The following is an 18,063-nucleotide window of genomic DNA, read 5'->3' as shown; positions in this document are numbered from 1 at the left end:
TCCTACAGGTTCCTTTTCTGAAGATGAATGCTTTCTAAACAACAAGAGCAGCTACAATTTACAATTCATGTACCAAGCACATACACTACATATACAAGTCTAGGTAACATAATATGTTTTTTCTTTCAGTCTAACATTTATCCATCCTTATATTTTCAAACTTTTGCTTATTTTTCAGCAACATTTGGTTAAAATGAAATGCTGATTTAAATTTCAGGCTGCAGTGTAGGAACCAGAAAAAATAAAGAGCCTTTATCGAGTGTCTATTATATGCTGGGTATATGCTGGGCACAGGATACGTGGCACACTAACATTTGAGATGGGCACTGCATTCTCCTTGCTGTTCAGAAAACTTAAAAGCAAGTTCTTGGGTTTTAAAATAAAACGTAGCTGAGGTCAGGTAAAACCCATTGTCTACTGGACTGGAAAAGACTGTGCTTTTCTACATCATCCTTTTGATGGTGATAGGTTCTTAAAAGAACAAAGCTAATTAAAAATAAATTTGATCAACAAAAACATAATGACAGAATAAACTATGGCTTAAATTTAATATACTAAACAGGATGTTTTATGAGTAAACCAAGGTATGTAATACGCTTTAACATTCAAAATAAACAGAAAATGGCCTTTGATATTAAATGAGGTTGCAATCTTGGCTGTATGTGTGATCTTAATATCTCTGAGTCTCAATTTCTTCATTTGTAAGAAGAGGGTATTAGTTATCTTAAAGAGGTGCATTACAAAGATTAAAGATTAAGGTAATACAGATAATGGTGAACACAGATCCTCATACATGTAAGTCCTACACCTCTAACAGAGTGACACTGAGGCTATGAAGGATGCTAACACAGAACAACTGTTTCCTTTTTTTTTTTCTTTTTCTTTTGGAATTACTGGAAAAAATCACAACTGCCCCAATCCTTATCCAGTGCTTCAAAAATATCCTTAAACGTTGTATCTTGGTACAAATCTGATACAGATGAAAAACAACTGATGTACACAGAAGGATAAAGACTAAAGTCAGTGGTTAGAGAAGGGGAGAAGGAGCTCAGGAACCCTAAAAAAGGAGGAAAACACCTCACAAAGTCAAAGCACCATACCTTCTGAAAGTCTCCTAGATAAACCTTAATAATTACAAATGCCACCTATTATCTATCAGCCAGGATACTTCAGTGACTGTTTATACCGTTTCGTATCTGGACTGATTTTGTATGTTCCCCAATCCTCTTCTGGAGTGGGAAAGTGAGTCTGTTAATAGGGAAAGTACAAAAATTGTGTCTGTATAGAATCCAGTAATGTTGTACTTCTAGATGTGTCCTGAGCATGTGTTTATTTTCTCATGTTTATGCCTTCCACGGTTCATCCTCCCTCTTCTCTAACAGAAGAATTGCTACTCATCTTTCTGGACACAGTTTAGATATCAACTCCCAAGGTCATTAGTACTTCCCAAGGTAGGATTAGTTCTACCTACCCTCTGTTTCCAGAGTGCTTGGTATACACCTTTACTTGCCTCATTGCAATATAATTAATTCACTGAATGCTTGTTTCTCATACTAGATGGTAAGTTCCTTGAAGGTACTGGTAGTGTGTGTATATGGTAGAATTTTCAATGTTTAAGCGTCATTCCAATGTTGTTGCTACCATTCTACATTGTCCAGTATTTCAACCTACCTAGAAAAGCAAGTAGAAAATGTAGTGTGCTTAAGGATGCTTTTTTTTTTTTTTTTTTTTTTTTTTTTTAAATAGCAGGAAGGAAACTAGGATCACTATGCTTTTTGGTTAAGTGCTGGGCACATCAGGGTTTTTCTGGGGGGAGGTGGAGGGGCACATCAGTTTTAAAACTTTAAGTACTTAGCATTTTTAGACCTGAAAGGAAATTCAGATTTCCCACTTCAAACTTCCTAAGGGCTAACTGACAAGGCCAGAGTCATACAGTCAATCATTAACTGAGCCAGCAGATTTGAGCAGATCATTCTCTTAACCTTACTGACCATGCTGCTTTAATGATGCCAACACACCCTTACTGGGACTTTATCCACAGATAGGAATTACCATTCAGTTGATCTGCAGAGAGGAATAAAGGAGCTTATGATACCTAAATTTATTTCATGACTTACAAAAAAGAAAAGGCCTCTAACCAATGCTATGTGGTCAACTAAGTAGATTATCAATGCCTTTTGTATGTTAAGTAACCCTACCTTCTGTTTTCTGTAGCAGTAAGAGTAGTACAATATTAACCTAGTTCTTCTACTGTTTATTTAGTAAAGGTAACATGTATTTTACAGATGATTGAAGATATTTGGATAAGCAGCACACTGTGAAATCTGAGATGTTACTGCCAAGTTTCTACTTTTGTTTGGGAAGTATAATATTCAAATGGTCATGAAATAAAATACACATTTCCATTTCATTTTTATACCTTTTTATAATTCATATTGTTAAACGTCTATACACTGCATATATCTCAGTAAAAGCATTTCAACAGTAAAAGCACTGTAACTTTAAATTCCCATTTGCTTTAGATACTGAAAAGGTAAATACTATAACCATAAGTATTCTCAGAAGTTTATTATTTTGGGAATATTTATCAAAGTATCATTTTTAAAGTTTAAAAAAAATTCTCTTTAAAAAACCTGAGATTTCAACATAGCACTTAATCTAAAATACACTTTCAATTAATTAAAATGCATTTATTCTTTATATATCCTTAATAACATTCAATATGTCTAAATACTATTTTCAGCATGGTTTCTAAGTAGTGTATGTCAGATGCGGATGTTAAATATAGAATTGAAAACACTGAATTCTATTCTGTTCTGAGTAAGGTAGTTAGTAACACGATAGATAAGTAGGCTTGGCTTATGAAATTTCCTAATGGTTCTCAAAGAAATCAAAGCTCAGAATTCAGTGGCCTTCCCCTTCTCTGTGGCTTGTCCTGACACAGAAGACTAGTAGAGGGAACTACCCCCAAGCAGTGAATGCTGTTATGATTAGGACTGGAGGGAATACTGGTTACCTCTTTCCAGGCTGTTCTATTTTGCTCTTCTGTTTTAAACATGGAAAAACTACGAAACACTGAAAATAGGTTGTTTCTCAATATCAAGGTCAGGCTAAGAGAAATAGGATGAATTTTTCATTTATAAATCTTATTTTTTTTCACCTGTGTCGTTCTGCTAAATATTAATATGCAATTTAACCTTTATTACTTTCATAGAATTATGGCAATAAATTACAAGAAAATTGCACAGTTACATGTTTTAGCAGTTCCGTCAATTTTAAATATGATTTCTGTTAATCTAGCAGAAATCATCTGTTTTACTGTTGAACCACCTACCCCAGCACAGCACACAACTGTTAAAATGTAAATTGCCCAACTATATTTAGCTGTTGTGGAAAAAAATTCCTGTCTTCGGGAATAATGATTTGAGGCATTGTGTTCATTTTGTTTATCAAGCAGCTATTCAGCCTCTAGTGGGCCCAAGTGCTTATGCAAGCAAAAGCTTTTAAGAATGCCTGCAGCTGCAATCCAACCTTCCAGGTAGGCTGCAGGTTCAGAGCACAGCTGCCCTAGGCTGCATAAAACTCAGATCCATCTGGAACTGGGTTTCAAAGAGGATTTCAAATTTGAGTTTTCATGTATCACACGGAAGAGAAGGCAGGGGAAGAACACCGGAAAGAAGGAAGGCAAACAACCAAAAAGATGATATCTCTACTTCAGCCTTAATAAAAAATAAAAAGCTCAGACCCATGCTGCTCCTTCTAGATTACTACTTGCCAAGCCGGATATTCCATTCAGTGTATACTTCGATGAGCTGTGACTCATCCAGCAGCACCTGCGCCCATGTGTTAAGTACTGCCAAATAAAAGCCCAACATCCATTTACACAACAAAGAGATGTACCCTACAAGGCATGGGGCCTCAATCCAAAAGCCCCACTCCCCATTTGTTCTAAGCAAAGGGAAAGGAGAAAAAAAAAATCTTCCCTTCTCACACCAGAGATTTTTAAAAATGTAGGTGGATTTTTGATGTAGGTTAATTTACAAATACTTTTACTCTTTAAAAGAATAAAGTATGTTTAATAGCACAAACACCCCTACAGCATTAGATTATCACGGCCATTAATGATTGTTCACCAAACCTTTCCAACCTCCTTCATGAAAGCTCTTTATTCTCAAAGGATACATTTTTTGAGCAAAGGGGGATCACAAACTAGTTGCTTGAAAGCTTTCCTGATGCTAGGCTGAAGTTAGGAAAGGCTTAATGAAGGCTTTAAAATCCACAAGGGCTTCACAATGAACATCTGACTCGGTGATTTATGCATATTAATAACTTCAGTCCTACTGAGGCAAGCTGAGCCGAACATGTCCTCCGAATCTTAATGTCTTTAGCTCCACTGGGATTATTACAAATGTAAATTTCTAAGATTCTCAGCTATTAATCTCTGTCTGTCCTCCTGTTCAGCAACATAATGACTAATTAAACATCAAAAGACCTGTACAGGAGATCTTCTTTGACAGCTACCGGCCTAGTCCTCTTCCCAAGAGGGGAATTCAAATGACAGGGACACGGAGTAACAGCATATGAGTAAGCTACAAATTACTGCAGAGAAATCTGAAAACCTAACATTAAATGTGGATTTATCTCAATCAATGATTCCATTAAACAGTGAACAGTTACTATGTGAAGTGTGTCTGCTGATGCCAATCGAATATATCCTTACAGCCAGCAAATATTGAATACCTGAAATCAGTTTGTTTACCACAAAGTCAAAAAAATGGGTACTTACTGAAGAAGGCAAACCAGGAGGCACCTTTCTGACTTTCTTTGCTTGCAAAGGATCTGCATTTGGAAAACAATATTATTTCATCAGAAATTCTGTTTTAAAAGGTCAGACTTGAATTCAACTGAACAGAAATTTTTTCCTTCTAGTGCCTTGTTTTCTAGTACTTAGGAAAAAGCAAGGGCATATAGGGATGGGGGCTTCGTTCTTTCTGACGGTTCCTGGGCAAAACAGTTCTCCTAATGAAGGGATATATTCTGAAATACGTATCAGGTAAGTTTAGGAAGATGAAAGCAAACAAAGTAAAACAAGAAAGAAAATAACAAACCAATAAGCATGTGTGAAGGGAATTAATATTTCTTAAAAACTCATTACGTGCCAGGCTCCATACCAGGCATTTTATATCACATATCTCACTTTCACTTGCAGAGGGCATTTGGTGCAACAGGTCACTTTAATAATACAACTGCTAAACAGAGACGCAAATTTAGTGTCCACATCACATGAAGAATTAGTTTTAAAAGCATATTAAACCTAATGCTGTGCTACAATTTATTATGTTAAAAAATTGAAATAAAATTTAATGAATGAAAAATTATGCTTGTAATCATGTCAGAGAAATGCTACATAAACTATTAAAATACAGGCACTGTCATATACAATGTCATCTAGTATTCTGTAAGAACATTTACTGTTTACAATGAGTGGTTAAAACTGCAAATTCAGTACTAACTGTTGTGTGATTTGTCCATGGATGTTGATATTATTTCAAAAATAACTAGAGAAAGCCTATTTCTTTATAAGATATAAATGAGAACCTGACTATTTTCACAGATACCTGATCAGCTTTACTTGGAATTTTAATTTTACTTATCTGTAAAATTTAAAATTTAAAACTTGTCCATCTTATTTACTGTAAAAAAAAAAAAAAGGTGGTAAGCGCAGCTTTCCAATCTTAAACAAATAATGGATGAAATTCAGGATTTTTCAGAGGGTTTCGCTAGTAATAAGGGTGGCATAAAGTATACTATTTTGCAAACCATAAAAATGAGAATTAAACAAGCATATTTTCCTGTGTCATAAATTATACGACACAGTAAGACACACAGTTGTTTAAGAAAGAATTAAATTCTTATTTTAAATTAGGACAGGGCATCTTTACAATAAGGCTGCAAAGCTAAAAAAGTAACTTTAGAAGTCGCATGTGGGAAATTTTATACATTAAAAAAGGGGGCAAATCATTCATTACTATTTAAGTTCCTAACCAAGAGGCAGCCTATATTTCCTTAAAAGAAAAGTGCCAAGATAAACAATATCTGGCACACTCTATACTTATAAATCTTAGAAGCAAATTTTTTATTCTTTGTGAGGCTTTTCTAGAACCTAACTCTTTGAAACTAACAAATATAGTATCCTTTGAGCAAAAGCCACACTCTATACCAAGAGAGTCAACTGAACTGCTCCTATCAGTTTGGAGCTCATCAATCTATTTTGGATTAATAACTAGCAGAAGATGTCTTATTTAGTTTAGGACAGTTTATACTGCCTATGTAAATAGAAATGTTTCTTTCTTTCTTTCTTTCTTTCTTTCTTTCTTTCTTTCTTTCTTTCTTTCTTTCTTTTTTTTAGTTAGAGAGGAGGTGGGGAGGGGCAGAGGGAGAGGCAGAGAATCAAGCAGGCTCCACGTCCGGCATGGAGCTTGACAAGGGGCTTGATGATCTCACAACCCTGAGATCATAGCCTGAGCCAAAATCGAGAGTCAGAAGCTTAACAACTGAGCCACCCAGGCACCTGGAAATGCTTATTTTATATTTTTATCTCATCACTGGCTGCCACTGCACAATTATGTACATAATGTTCTATTTAAAAACAATGAATTTGGGATTCATAGTTCACTTTTGAGGGGTTGCAAAGTCTAACAGTTTAGAGTAAGCTAGCTGGATTCAAATTTCAGCTCCTAATTTCAGCAGCAACAAATACAGTGGCTATGTGAACTTGGGCAAGTTATTTTTAATCTCTTTGAGCTTCCGTTATGTAAGATGTAAAAAGGGAATAACACCCCTTAGATCTATTGTAGTAAAGATAATACGGAAAGATATTTGGGGCAGTGCGTGACAAGAGAGTGACAATAAATTTTAGCCATTATTACTATGTTTATAATAAATTCTGTGGCAAAATATTATAATTTAGATAGCTAGGTGCTGTTTTGCAGAATGCAGATTTTGTAAAGCATCAAGGCAGCTTGAGAAGATACTGAGGTGGGTACAGATGATCTCTGAAGTCCTTTCAACTCTGAGATTTTATGAGTAACTACAATGCCAAGAAAGAGTGGCAGAGTGAGAAATAACAATGAAGAATGGAATAACACTCCACTAAGTGGTATTCATACAGGAAATGAGCGGGCTTTCCTGTGTACCAAGTCTTGGCTAAGTTGCTTAGCTTCCTGGGTCTTGATTTCTCATCTGTAACACAGGTTAGTATTACAACCTCAGAGAACTTTTGTAAAGATATATACTTGGCATGGAGAAGATAAAAGTATTGATCACTATCATAATCAAAATAAAAAAATGAAAATGAAAATATAAGTTTTAATTTCTGGAAAACTTGAGTTTTTATACTTCTACCCTAATTCCTAGTGAATCAATAACTCATTTTCTCCCTGAATTTTTAGTAATATTATATTGGTCCATATTAGTGCTTTTTGACATAGTATGTACTCACACAGCTTACTAACAAGATATTTCTCTAGTGACACTAACACATCTAGATTTAAATGAGTGTTCCTACCCTAACTCATTTGGTGGGAAACAAAAGTGAAGATGGAGAAAAGATGCTTTACAATTTATCATTTCTGTAATAAACATTATACTGGTCTAAATCTTCTGGGCTTACTTTATTACACATACTAAGTCACCCATGATGCTGAGAGGTGGGCATATCTAGTCAGAGCTCTCTATGCAAACATGATTATCATTGCCGTTTCATATATTCAAGCATACTCTAGACCCAGGGACAAGGGCTATTTCACAAAAATCTAGTTTTCACAGAAGGAAGATATATAAATTAGTATTTGCGGAATAAATAACTATGACATATTTTTTTTCAAAAGATTTTATTTATTTATTTGACAGAGATCACAAGCAGGCAGAAAGGCTGGCAGAGAGAGGAGGAAGCAGGCTCCCTGTTGAGCGGAGAGCCCGATGTGGGGCTCGATCCCAGGACCCTGGGATCATGACCTGAGCCGAAGGCAGAGGCTTTAACCCACCGAGCCACCCAGGCACCCCTATGACATATTTTCTTTTAGTGGGATATATTTATTTCAGAAGCTGGCCTATCCTTGATAGAATTATCCTGTACAACTTCAATTTTGTGTAAAGGAAGATTCCTATGAAGGAATCACCAATAATTCTCACACTTAAAAACTGCTTGGAAAAGGTGCCAGAGTGTACCTGAGGCTTGCTGTAAGCAGCAACACAAAACAGACTGGCCTGGTTAGGGTATGTATAAGGCATAAAAGAAGGAAGCTAAAGAAAATTAGGGTTCAAAACTTAATAGATACTGAGTTTCCTTTTGAGGTGATGCTTTGGAACGAGACAGAGATGCTGGCTGCACAGCACTGTGAATATACTAAACTTCACTGCATTGTACATTTAAATATGATTGATTTACCTCAATTTTTTAAAAAATGGGGAGTAGAAAAACTTCAAATGCAAAGAACATTGATGTGGAGTCAGAAATTCTTAAATTTTATCTTGGATAAACCATCTACTAATTATATGAATATGTCCTCTTGAGCCTCATTTTATGTTAAATCTAGTTATTACACTCACTGACCAGCAGGGCTGTTGGACCTAAGAGATGACAAAATATGTAAAAGCACACTGTTAACTGTTCAGCATTATATCAATTTCAGTCAAAAATAAGGTATTAATATTAGTCCACGGCATTTTTATTATAATAGGAAAAACCAGTCCCACTTTTCACTATTTAGTTCCTCTTATGATGACCAAATAAGAATATTAGATTGATTGTTTATGAAATATCTGATACATTATTATATGCAAATTAGCCTTATTATCAACATCATATCTAAGAAACCAAATTCCTACTAAATAAAAGTGTAGCCAGAAGACTAAGAGTTTAAAAAAAGAAAAGGAACATTTGTAAGATAGGATTTGTTGTACAACACACTTACCAAGTGCTGTAGAATCATGGAGTGGTCTTCTCCTGGAACTTGAGGAAGAGAATGAGTAGTATGGTGTTCCAGGTTTTCCTGAAGAAGAGAGCTGTGCTGGGCTTCCAAGGCCCAGATCTTGTCTCAGGAGACTAGACTATAAAACAAAGCCAAGGAAAGAAGTTATCTTCCTACAGATACCAACCCAAACCTGAAAGTATCACCACTTCTGAGTTACTCCCAAAGGTTATTCAGAGGATGCTAGTACCTTCAACCATGCCTTGAATTTAGATGCATCCGATAAAATACTTGAGTTCTAGGAGACCATTGGTTTAAACTTATATTTTCCTTCCCTATCTTCATGTTGTTGGCTTTCTAGTAAATATTCAGATCTATGCAATCTTAAGGTTGAAAGACACTTTAGTTACAATGTGGTCCACCCTTTAATCAAGAATATTTTTGAAAAATGGTCACCAAGTCTTTGCTTGAATGCTTTCATGACCATACATGGCAGTCTATTCTGTTCTTTTTCCTTTTCTTTTTTCTTTTAGGATAGCTTTCATTATTTGAAGACAGCCAATATTGTCAAGCCTAGCCATTCCTGTTTTCTTCAACTGCATCTCATGGCATGGGACTGAATGAAATCCTTATCATTTCTGACATAAGACCTCTGGATTTATTTTCAGTTTCTCAACGTGTCTTGTAAAACGGAATGGATAACAATGCCCCAGATGTGGTCTGATTAGTGCAGAGTCATTTTCAACATTGCATTTAAATAACCCATTTGTGCTAGTTCATATTAAAAGTTTAGGAGTGATCACATGCTGTTACTCTTTATTGCATATCTTGCTATCAAATCCTGTCCCCTCCAACAGTTTCCTTGTTCAGTTGTGTTTTTTGTCCCAAGTGCAACAGTTAACATTTACCTGATAAAATTCATTTTCTTACATTTTATCCACAATATTCATTTCTGCCTTTTTAAGATTCCAAGTCTGTCAAGTGATGCATTTTCTAGTCTTTCTAGTATTGGGGCATAAAAAATGGGATTTAAAAAAGACATCAGGATGACAAGGCTGAGGAGATCCCTATGCTATGCTATATGCTACAGTGACATGAGACTTTGTTAAGTGCTTCACTGAAATCCAGAGATTCAGCAGCCCCGACCTACTAAACCAGTGACCCTAACATAAACAAATGAAGTCAATCTGGCAGAATTTGGTTCCAACTTTCTGGTAGCAGACGGAAAAAGGCCTCAACTGGAAAGGGTGCTGGATACGGTTAAGAGAATGCTCTTATGTGAAAAGAGCTGTGATCCCTCTAATAGACTATCCTCCTACCCCAAATTTAATACCTGCCATCACCATATTCTTAGTAGTTGTCCTTTTAGCCACTGATTATCACAGAGGTACTGCTTTGGTCAGAAAAAATCAGAACTTTGTAACAGTGGTCATAGTATCCCAGTTCCTGCCTCCATTCTAATAATCAAGGAAAACTCTCTTTCAGTTTATCACATATTTAATGATTTTAAGTAATTTTTGTTGTTTCAGCTTAAAAAAATCCAGCTGGAACTCACATAGCATATAATTAACCATTGCAAAGCTTCCACTCAGTGACATCTGGTGCATTCACAATGTTATATGACCATCACCATCTAGTTATAGAATATTTTTATCACCTCCAAAGGAAACCCTATTGCCATTAATTAGTTACTTCCATTCTTCCCCTCCTCTAGCCTTTGCAACAACTAATTTCCTATCTCTATCCATTTACCTATTCTGAATATTTCATATAATTTGGAACCATATGGGACCCTCTTTCACTTCACGTTTTTTGAAGTGCATCCTCACTGTAGTTTTTTATCAGTACTTCATTCCTTATTAGGGCCGAATAATATTCCATTGTATAAACATACTATAATCTGTTTATCCATTCATGCATTGATGGGACATTTTAGTTGTTTCTAGCTTTAGACTACTGGGCATAGTGTTGCCATGAATATTGTGTATGGGTATTTGTCAGAGTACCTGTTTTCAATTCTTATGGGAGATACTCAAGAGCAGAACTGCTGGGTCATGTGACAATTTAAGGAACTCCAAACTGTTTTTCACAATGGCTGTGTCACTTTACATTCCCCCCAGCAATGTATGAGGATTCTAATTACATCATTACCAACACTTGTTACTTGCTCTTTTTTTTTTTTCCTTCTTTTCTCAATTATAGCCAAATATAGTGGGCATGAAGTAGTATCTTACTGTAGTTTGATTCCCATTTCCCTAATGATCAATGATGTTGAATATTCCTTCATGGGCCTGATGACCTTTTGAATATCTTCCTTAGAAAAATATCAGTTCAGGGGTGCCTGGGTGGCTCAGTGGGTTAAGCCGCTGCCTTCGGCTCAGGTCATGATCTCGGGGTCCTGGGATCGAGCCCCGCATCGGGCTCTCTGCTCAGCAGGGAGCCTGCTTCCTCCTCTCTCTCTCTATCTGCCTCTCTGCCTGCTTGTGATCTCTCTCTGTCAAATAAATAAATAAAATCTTAAAAAAAAAAAAAAAAGAAAGAAAAATATCAGTTCAAGTCCTTTGGCCATTCCATTTTTGAATTGGGTTGTATTTCTACTGTAAGAATATTATACTGTAAGAATTCTTATATGTTATGTTTTGAATACTAGACATTTATCAGATATATGATTTGCATGTCCCATTTTGTAGGTTGTCTTTTCACTTTGTTAAAAAAAAGATTTAATTTATTTATTTGAAAGCGGGGGGGAGAGAGAGCATGCGTGCATACAAGCAGGGGGAGCAGCAGAGGGAGAGGGAGAAGCAGACTCCTTGCTGAGCAGGGAGCCTGATGCAGGACTTGATCTGAGGACCCTGGGACCATGACTTGAGCTGAAGGCAGGTGCTTAACTGACTGAGCCACCCAGGCATCCTGGTCTTTTCACCTCTCAACATCCCTGAATAAACACAAGTTTTTAATTTTGATAGAGTCTAACTTACCTTATTTTTTTTCTTTGTTGTGCTTTTGGTGTCATATCTAAGCATCCACTGCCAAAGTCAAGGTGATGAAGATCTATCCCTATATTTTCTTCTAAGAATATATAGTTTTAACTCATACATAGATCACTGACACACTTTGAATTAATTTTTGTATATGGTAGAAGGTATGAGGCCAACTTCATTCGTTTGAAAGTGTATATCCAGTTATGCTAGCACCATTTGTTAAAAAGAACAGTATTTCCTTACTCAGTGCTCTTGGCACCCTTTGCTGAAAATCAATCGCTCATAGATATTTGGGTTTATTTCTGGACTCTCAATCTTATCCTATTTGTCTGTACGTCTGCCTTATGCCAGCTCCATAGAGTAGCTTTGTTGTAAAGTTTTGAAATTGAAAAGACTGCGTACTCCAACTTTACTCTTCTTTTTCAATACTGTTTTGGCTATTTGGGAATCTTTGAAATTACACATAACTTTGAGAACCAGCTTTTCCATTTATATAAAAAGATACCATTGGAATTTTGATAAGGATTGCACTTTGAGGAGTTTTGTCATCTTAACATCATTAAGTCTTCTGACCAATGAACACTGAATATTTTTCTATTTATTTAGGTATTCTTTAATTTCTTTCAGCAGTGCTTTGTAGTTTACGGTATATAAGACTTACACTTTGTAGTTAAATTTATTCCTAGGTATTTTATTCTTTTTGGATGCTAACTGGAGTTGGTGACTTAATTTTATTTTTGGTTTGTTCATTATTAGTGTATAGAATAGAACCATTTTTTGTGTGTTGACCATGAATCTTGCAACTATGGTAAATTCATTATTAGCTCAAATAGCTTCTTTTTTAGTTTTTAATTTTAATTTTTACTTTTTTTTAAAGATTTTATTTATTTATTTGACAGAGAGAGAGAGAGAGAGAGACAGTGAGAGAGGGAACACAAGTCAGAGGAAAGAGAGAGGTAGAAGCAGGCTCCCCACTGAGCAAGGAGCCCGATGTGGGATTTGATCCCAGGACCCTAGCGTCATGACCTGAGCTAAAGGCGGACACTTAACCAACTGAGCCACCCAGGCATCCCTAGACGTCCTTGTCTTGTTTTTTTGTTTGTTTGTTTTGTTTTGTTTTTTAAAGATTTTATTTATTTGACAGACAGAGATCACAAGTAGGCAGAGGCAGGCAGAGAGAGAAGAAGGGAAGCAGGCTCCCCGCTGAGCAGAGAGCCTGATGCGGGACTCCATCCCAGGACCCTGGGATCATGACCTGAGCCAAAGGCAGAGGCTTTAACCCACTGAGCCACTCAGGCGCCCCCCCTTGTCTTATTCTTAATCCTCTACACCAAACATGGGACTCAAAATCACAATTCTGAGAACAAGAGTCACATGTTCTACTGACTGAGACAGCCAGATGCCCCATCTTTTTCACAATCTTAGTGGGAAAGGCTTTCATACTTTTACCATTAGGCATGATATCAGCTATAGGTTTTTCATAAATGACCTTTATCGAGTAGAAGTTGTTCCCTCCTAGTCCTAATTTGTTAAGTGTTTTTATCATGAAAGGATGTTGGATTTTTTCAGATGCTTTTTCTGCACTGATTGAGATGATCAAATGATTTCCCCCCTTCATTCTGTTAATAAATTACAATCACTTACAAATCACTTCTCATATGTTGAACTACCCTTGCAGTTTTTTTATTTTTTAAAGATTTTTATTTATTTGACAGAGATCACGAGTAGGCAGAGAGGCAGGCAGAGAGAGATGGGGAAACAGGCTCCCTGGCAAGCAGAGAGCCCGATGTGGGGCTCGATCCCAGGACCCTGGGATCATGACCTGAGCCGAAGGCAGAGGTTTTAACTCACTGAACCACCCAGGTGCCCCTACCCTTGCATTCTTGAGATAAAACCTACTTGGATCATGCTGTATATTCCTTTTAATATGCTGCTAGATTTAGCTTGCTATTTTGTAAAGGATTTTTACATTAATATACAAAAAAAGATATAGACCTGTAGTTTCCTTTTTCCTGGGATATCTCTGTCTGGCTTTATCCAGGGTAAAGCTGGCTTCATAGAATAAGTGTTTATTTAAGAAGGATGGGTGTTAATTCTTTACATGACTGGTAGAATTCATTAGTGAAGTCATTTGGTCCTAGGCTTCTCTTTTTCAAAAGAATTTTTATTACTGATTCAATCTCTTGTTTTAGCTCTGTTTAGATTTTCTATCTCCTCTTGAGTCAGTTTTCATAGGGTGTATATTTCCAGGACTTTGTCCATTTCATCTGGGTTGTCTAATTTATTAGCATACAGTTATTCATAGCATTCATTTATAATCCTTTTTATTTTTGTAAGGCTGGTGGTAATACTCCCTATTTTCATTTCTGATTTTAGTGATTTGACTTTTTTTTTCCTTAGTCAATGTAATTAGGTTTGACAGTTTTTGATCTTTTCAAAGAACCAACTTTTGATTTTGTTGATTCTGTTAGTTTTTATTCTCCATTTTAAAAATTTCTGCTCTAATCTTTATTATTCCCATCCTTCTGCTGGCTTTCAGTTTAGTTTACTCTTCTTTTTTTAGGTTCTTATGTTATAAACTTAGGTTATTGATTTGAGATCTTTTCTAATGCAGGTATTTACAACTATAAATTTTCCTCTGATCACTCCTTTCAATGCATCTAATGTTTTGCTATCCTTTCTAGTAATTTTCATTTGATTTTTTCAGTTTGTTTAAAAAAGCCTATTCAGCAATGCTGAAGCACACATGAGATAATCAATTACTAAACCAAAGATCATTACATCTTTCAGAAATATTTATAATCAAGAAATTTTTTTCAGACTCATCAAAAGGTAAATTATTCTTTGAAGAATTGGTATCTTCCTTTATAAAGGAGAAAAGTGAGGAAAAGAAAATTTCAAACACCAGACAATATATATGTGTACATGAAAAGACTACATAATATCAATATAATTATTTAGTATTTATTGCATAAATTCCAACAGATCGGAATTTATGAGATGAGGCTCAACAGACAGGAAAAGGAAGGTGTGATTATCAGACATAAAGGAGAAACAGTCCCTCTTAGGATAATAATCTCCAGAAGAAATGCTGAAATTGAGAAAATATATGTAACAGTTTTATTTCTATTTCTATAAGAAACCATTAGCAGTGACTCTCCTGATTATGTTACTCATGTGAGTAGTGTGACCCAAGAATCATCAAATCTCTAACACATTACACTGAGATTTCCATTGTCACACCTGTTCTGTCTTTCTTTTTTTGTCATGCTGGGCACATTCAACATACCTAAAATAGCAATCAGAATATGGCTCATAGTATGCTAGATGGAACATATTATTACCAACACGTCTGAGGTCAGGGGTCATGTACCTTGAAATTTTCCTCTAAATATCACTAATCTTTTACTAAGATGTTCCCTCCTCAGTGTAAAACTTACTTTCAGGATGGCATGCTTTGAGGCATCTGTTGTATATATTATATTATGTACATTTTCACGTAGAAGGGACAAAAGAACTTGGTCATTTTACACAATTAAACAAATTCCGACAGGAGATGGGCATATAAGATGATGATTTACAACAGGGGTCAATTTCAAGGCCTACAGGTCAAAGTGCACCTGGTTTTGCAAATACTTCTATTAGAACACAGTCTCACCCATTCATTTATGTATTGGCTATGACTGTTTTCATGCTACAGTGGGAAGAGGTTAGTAGTTGCAATGGAGATTGTATGGTTAGCAAGGCTTAAAATATTTACTATCTGGACCTTTTGGGAAGATGTTTATTGACCCCTTATATAATGCTTTGGTGGAGGGACAAAGGACTAAGTATGTAGAATGGTGAAGAACTCTTAAGTTTTAAGATAAAGACAGAGAAACTTTCAGATGAGTAAAATGTAGCCAGTGAATTACTTTTTCACAGAAGTAAAATATAGTTATAATAAAGACTGATAGAGGCATAAAATAATCTAAATGGTGAATAGGGAAATACATTTCTTATATTCCTAATATTCCTAAAAGTAGGCGGAATGTCTACAAAAACTATGATGTCCTAAAAACAGCATGGGCTTTGGAATTAGCTACCCTGAGTTCCAATCCTGACTGTATGATTCTGGTTAAATTATCTAACATTAATGCATTAGTTTCCTTTTGTATAATGGGCATATTAATAATTTGCTCACATGGTTGCCAGTAGAAGTAAATAAGGGTTAAGTAAAAGCGAGTAGCATGGTTTTAGGCCCTAGTGAAAATAAAAAACTCAATTTCTTTGGGTTCTTTCCCCATAGATTACCACATTGTAAGGATCACAAAAGAATGAAAATGAGGTGAATGGCATTTTATATACTGTTTCCTGGGCACAAACTCTATCCCCTAAGTCAGGAGACCTTGTCTGCCCTGAATCCAAGCTGGCTAAGTTGCAACTCCTAATGGCTATAGTAAGAAAGGATATTGGAAATCAGAGAATGAACAGTTCCCTAGAGAGAGGGTTAACAATTAGAGGCTAAATTCAAAGAGGAGTGTGACAGATTCAAACTATACCAATTGAGATCAAGAAGAAATAGAAAACTGCCAACTTATTCTGAAAATGATTCAGCAGATGTGTCTTTGTATTATAAACTCACATACAACATACAAACATATACACATATTGAGTGAAAGAAAAGGAATGTGTATGCATAAATGTGGTGAAATATTTATGAAATTTCATTAAGAGCACATGGACATCTACTATATTATTCTTGTATCTTTTCTGTGGGTTTGTAATTTTTCAAAATAAATAGTTGGGAAAAAATCAGAATAAATATCAAGGATTGACTAGCATACTTACAAATGTACCATCTCAATATTTACTGCAATCTTATTATTATATAAATTATATGTTGTATAGATAACAAGTAGTAGAACCCTAATTTGAATCTAGGTCTGTTTAAGAGGCTCTTTCTTTATTACAAAGAAGACTTCCACGACAGCCCAGGAACCTAATTACCACTAAAGACTGTTAACTTGAAAAAAGAGAAGTAACCTGTAAATGACTTTATGGATTACAATCCTAAAACTGTATTATCTATAGAACAGATACTGGTAGGTTTTGCACATATGCATGAAATAAAGGAAGAAAAAAAAAAGAACAAAGGTTTTTAGGAAAAACCTTACTTGTTACCAATTTTAATGTTGATAAACCTTATGGTTTGGAAACATTCTGTATTCTTGATCTACGGTGAATATTAACACTAAAAAACCTCAAAGATGTTCTTCACTCAGCTGTCCTAATAAAAATAACCACGTCTGCCTGTTCAGTCTGTATCATGATTTATAGGATTAGGTAAGGTGAATGTAGGAGAAATTGTTTCTTTTTAAGAACACAAGATGATATTCTATCCTGTTAATTCAAATGAATTGTTCAGTACTATAAGAAATACAAAAGAAGTTTAAGACAATATTTTCCTCACAAGGATTTGATAATCTAGGAAATAATACCCATGAAACTAATGGAAAATGACTAAAAAAATCAAGGGCTAAGCTATATGAAGCGTAACATTTTGATATTCTACCACTAATAAAATTATCTTTTATTTGATTCTTCAAACATTTTGTTAACACTAAAAGCACGAATAATAAACTATCTTAACTTTTGCCCTAAAATAAAATTATGTATCAGCTCCTATTATTGATTTTCCTGCCGGCTTAAAAACAAATGAGAAGCATTATTGATTACCACTGATCCTGTCCTGGAGGTATCTCAGGCAAAAAGAATACACAATCCCTGAGGATACAGAACTAGGCAAAGCAGTTTTATTCTGCGGAGCTGTCTTATTTAAGGCAGAATTAGTTTTCTGAAATGACAGACCACTAAATTTCTTAACACAGGCTTAGAGGAGAATCTTTTTAATAGTCATCTAGAACCTCAACTATGAAAAATATATCTAATTACTGAAGAATAACCAATGAAGGTTCATCCCTGGAACACTAATATAGCCTAGATTATTATAATAAAAACTAGAGTAAGTTTCATTTTATTTTTTGTATTTATTATTTGTTTTATTTTAAATTATGAATGACAAACCTTTAGCCTTCCATAAAAATCTTTATTTTGTATGGAATTTTAGT

General features: G+C 35.3%; 1 protein-coding gene across 11 annotated transcripts in view; it reads right to left on the bottom strand.

Moving 5' to 3' along the window:
• Nucleotides 1–18,063, bottom strand: part of TCF12 (transcription factor 12) — a 390,676-nt gene that overhangs the window by 76,578 nt on the left and 296,035 nt on the right. For all 11 annotated transcript variants that reach the window (XM_047739172.1, XM_047739171.1, XM_047739175.1 and 8 more), the window contains 2 exons: nucleotides 8,976–9,111; nucleotides 4,787–4,839 (listed from right to left, as the gene is read on the bottom strand). In XM_047739172.1, coding sequence (XP_047595128.1) covers nucleotides 4,787–4,839; nucleotides 8,976–9,111 — 189 coding nt within the window. The remainder of the gene's footprint in view (nucleotides 1–4,786; nucleotides 4,840–8,975; nucleotides 9,112–18,063) is intronic.

Source organism: Lutra lutra, chromosome 7, assembly GCF_902655055.1.
Source record: "Lutra lutra chromosome 7, mLutLut1.2, whole genome shotgun sequence".
In the NCBI taxonomy this organism is placed as follows: Eukaryota; Metazoa; Chordata; class Mammalia; order Carnivora; family Mustelidae; genus Lutra; species Lutra lutra.
This window is presented reverse-complemented; position numbering and strand designations above follow the sequence as displayed.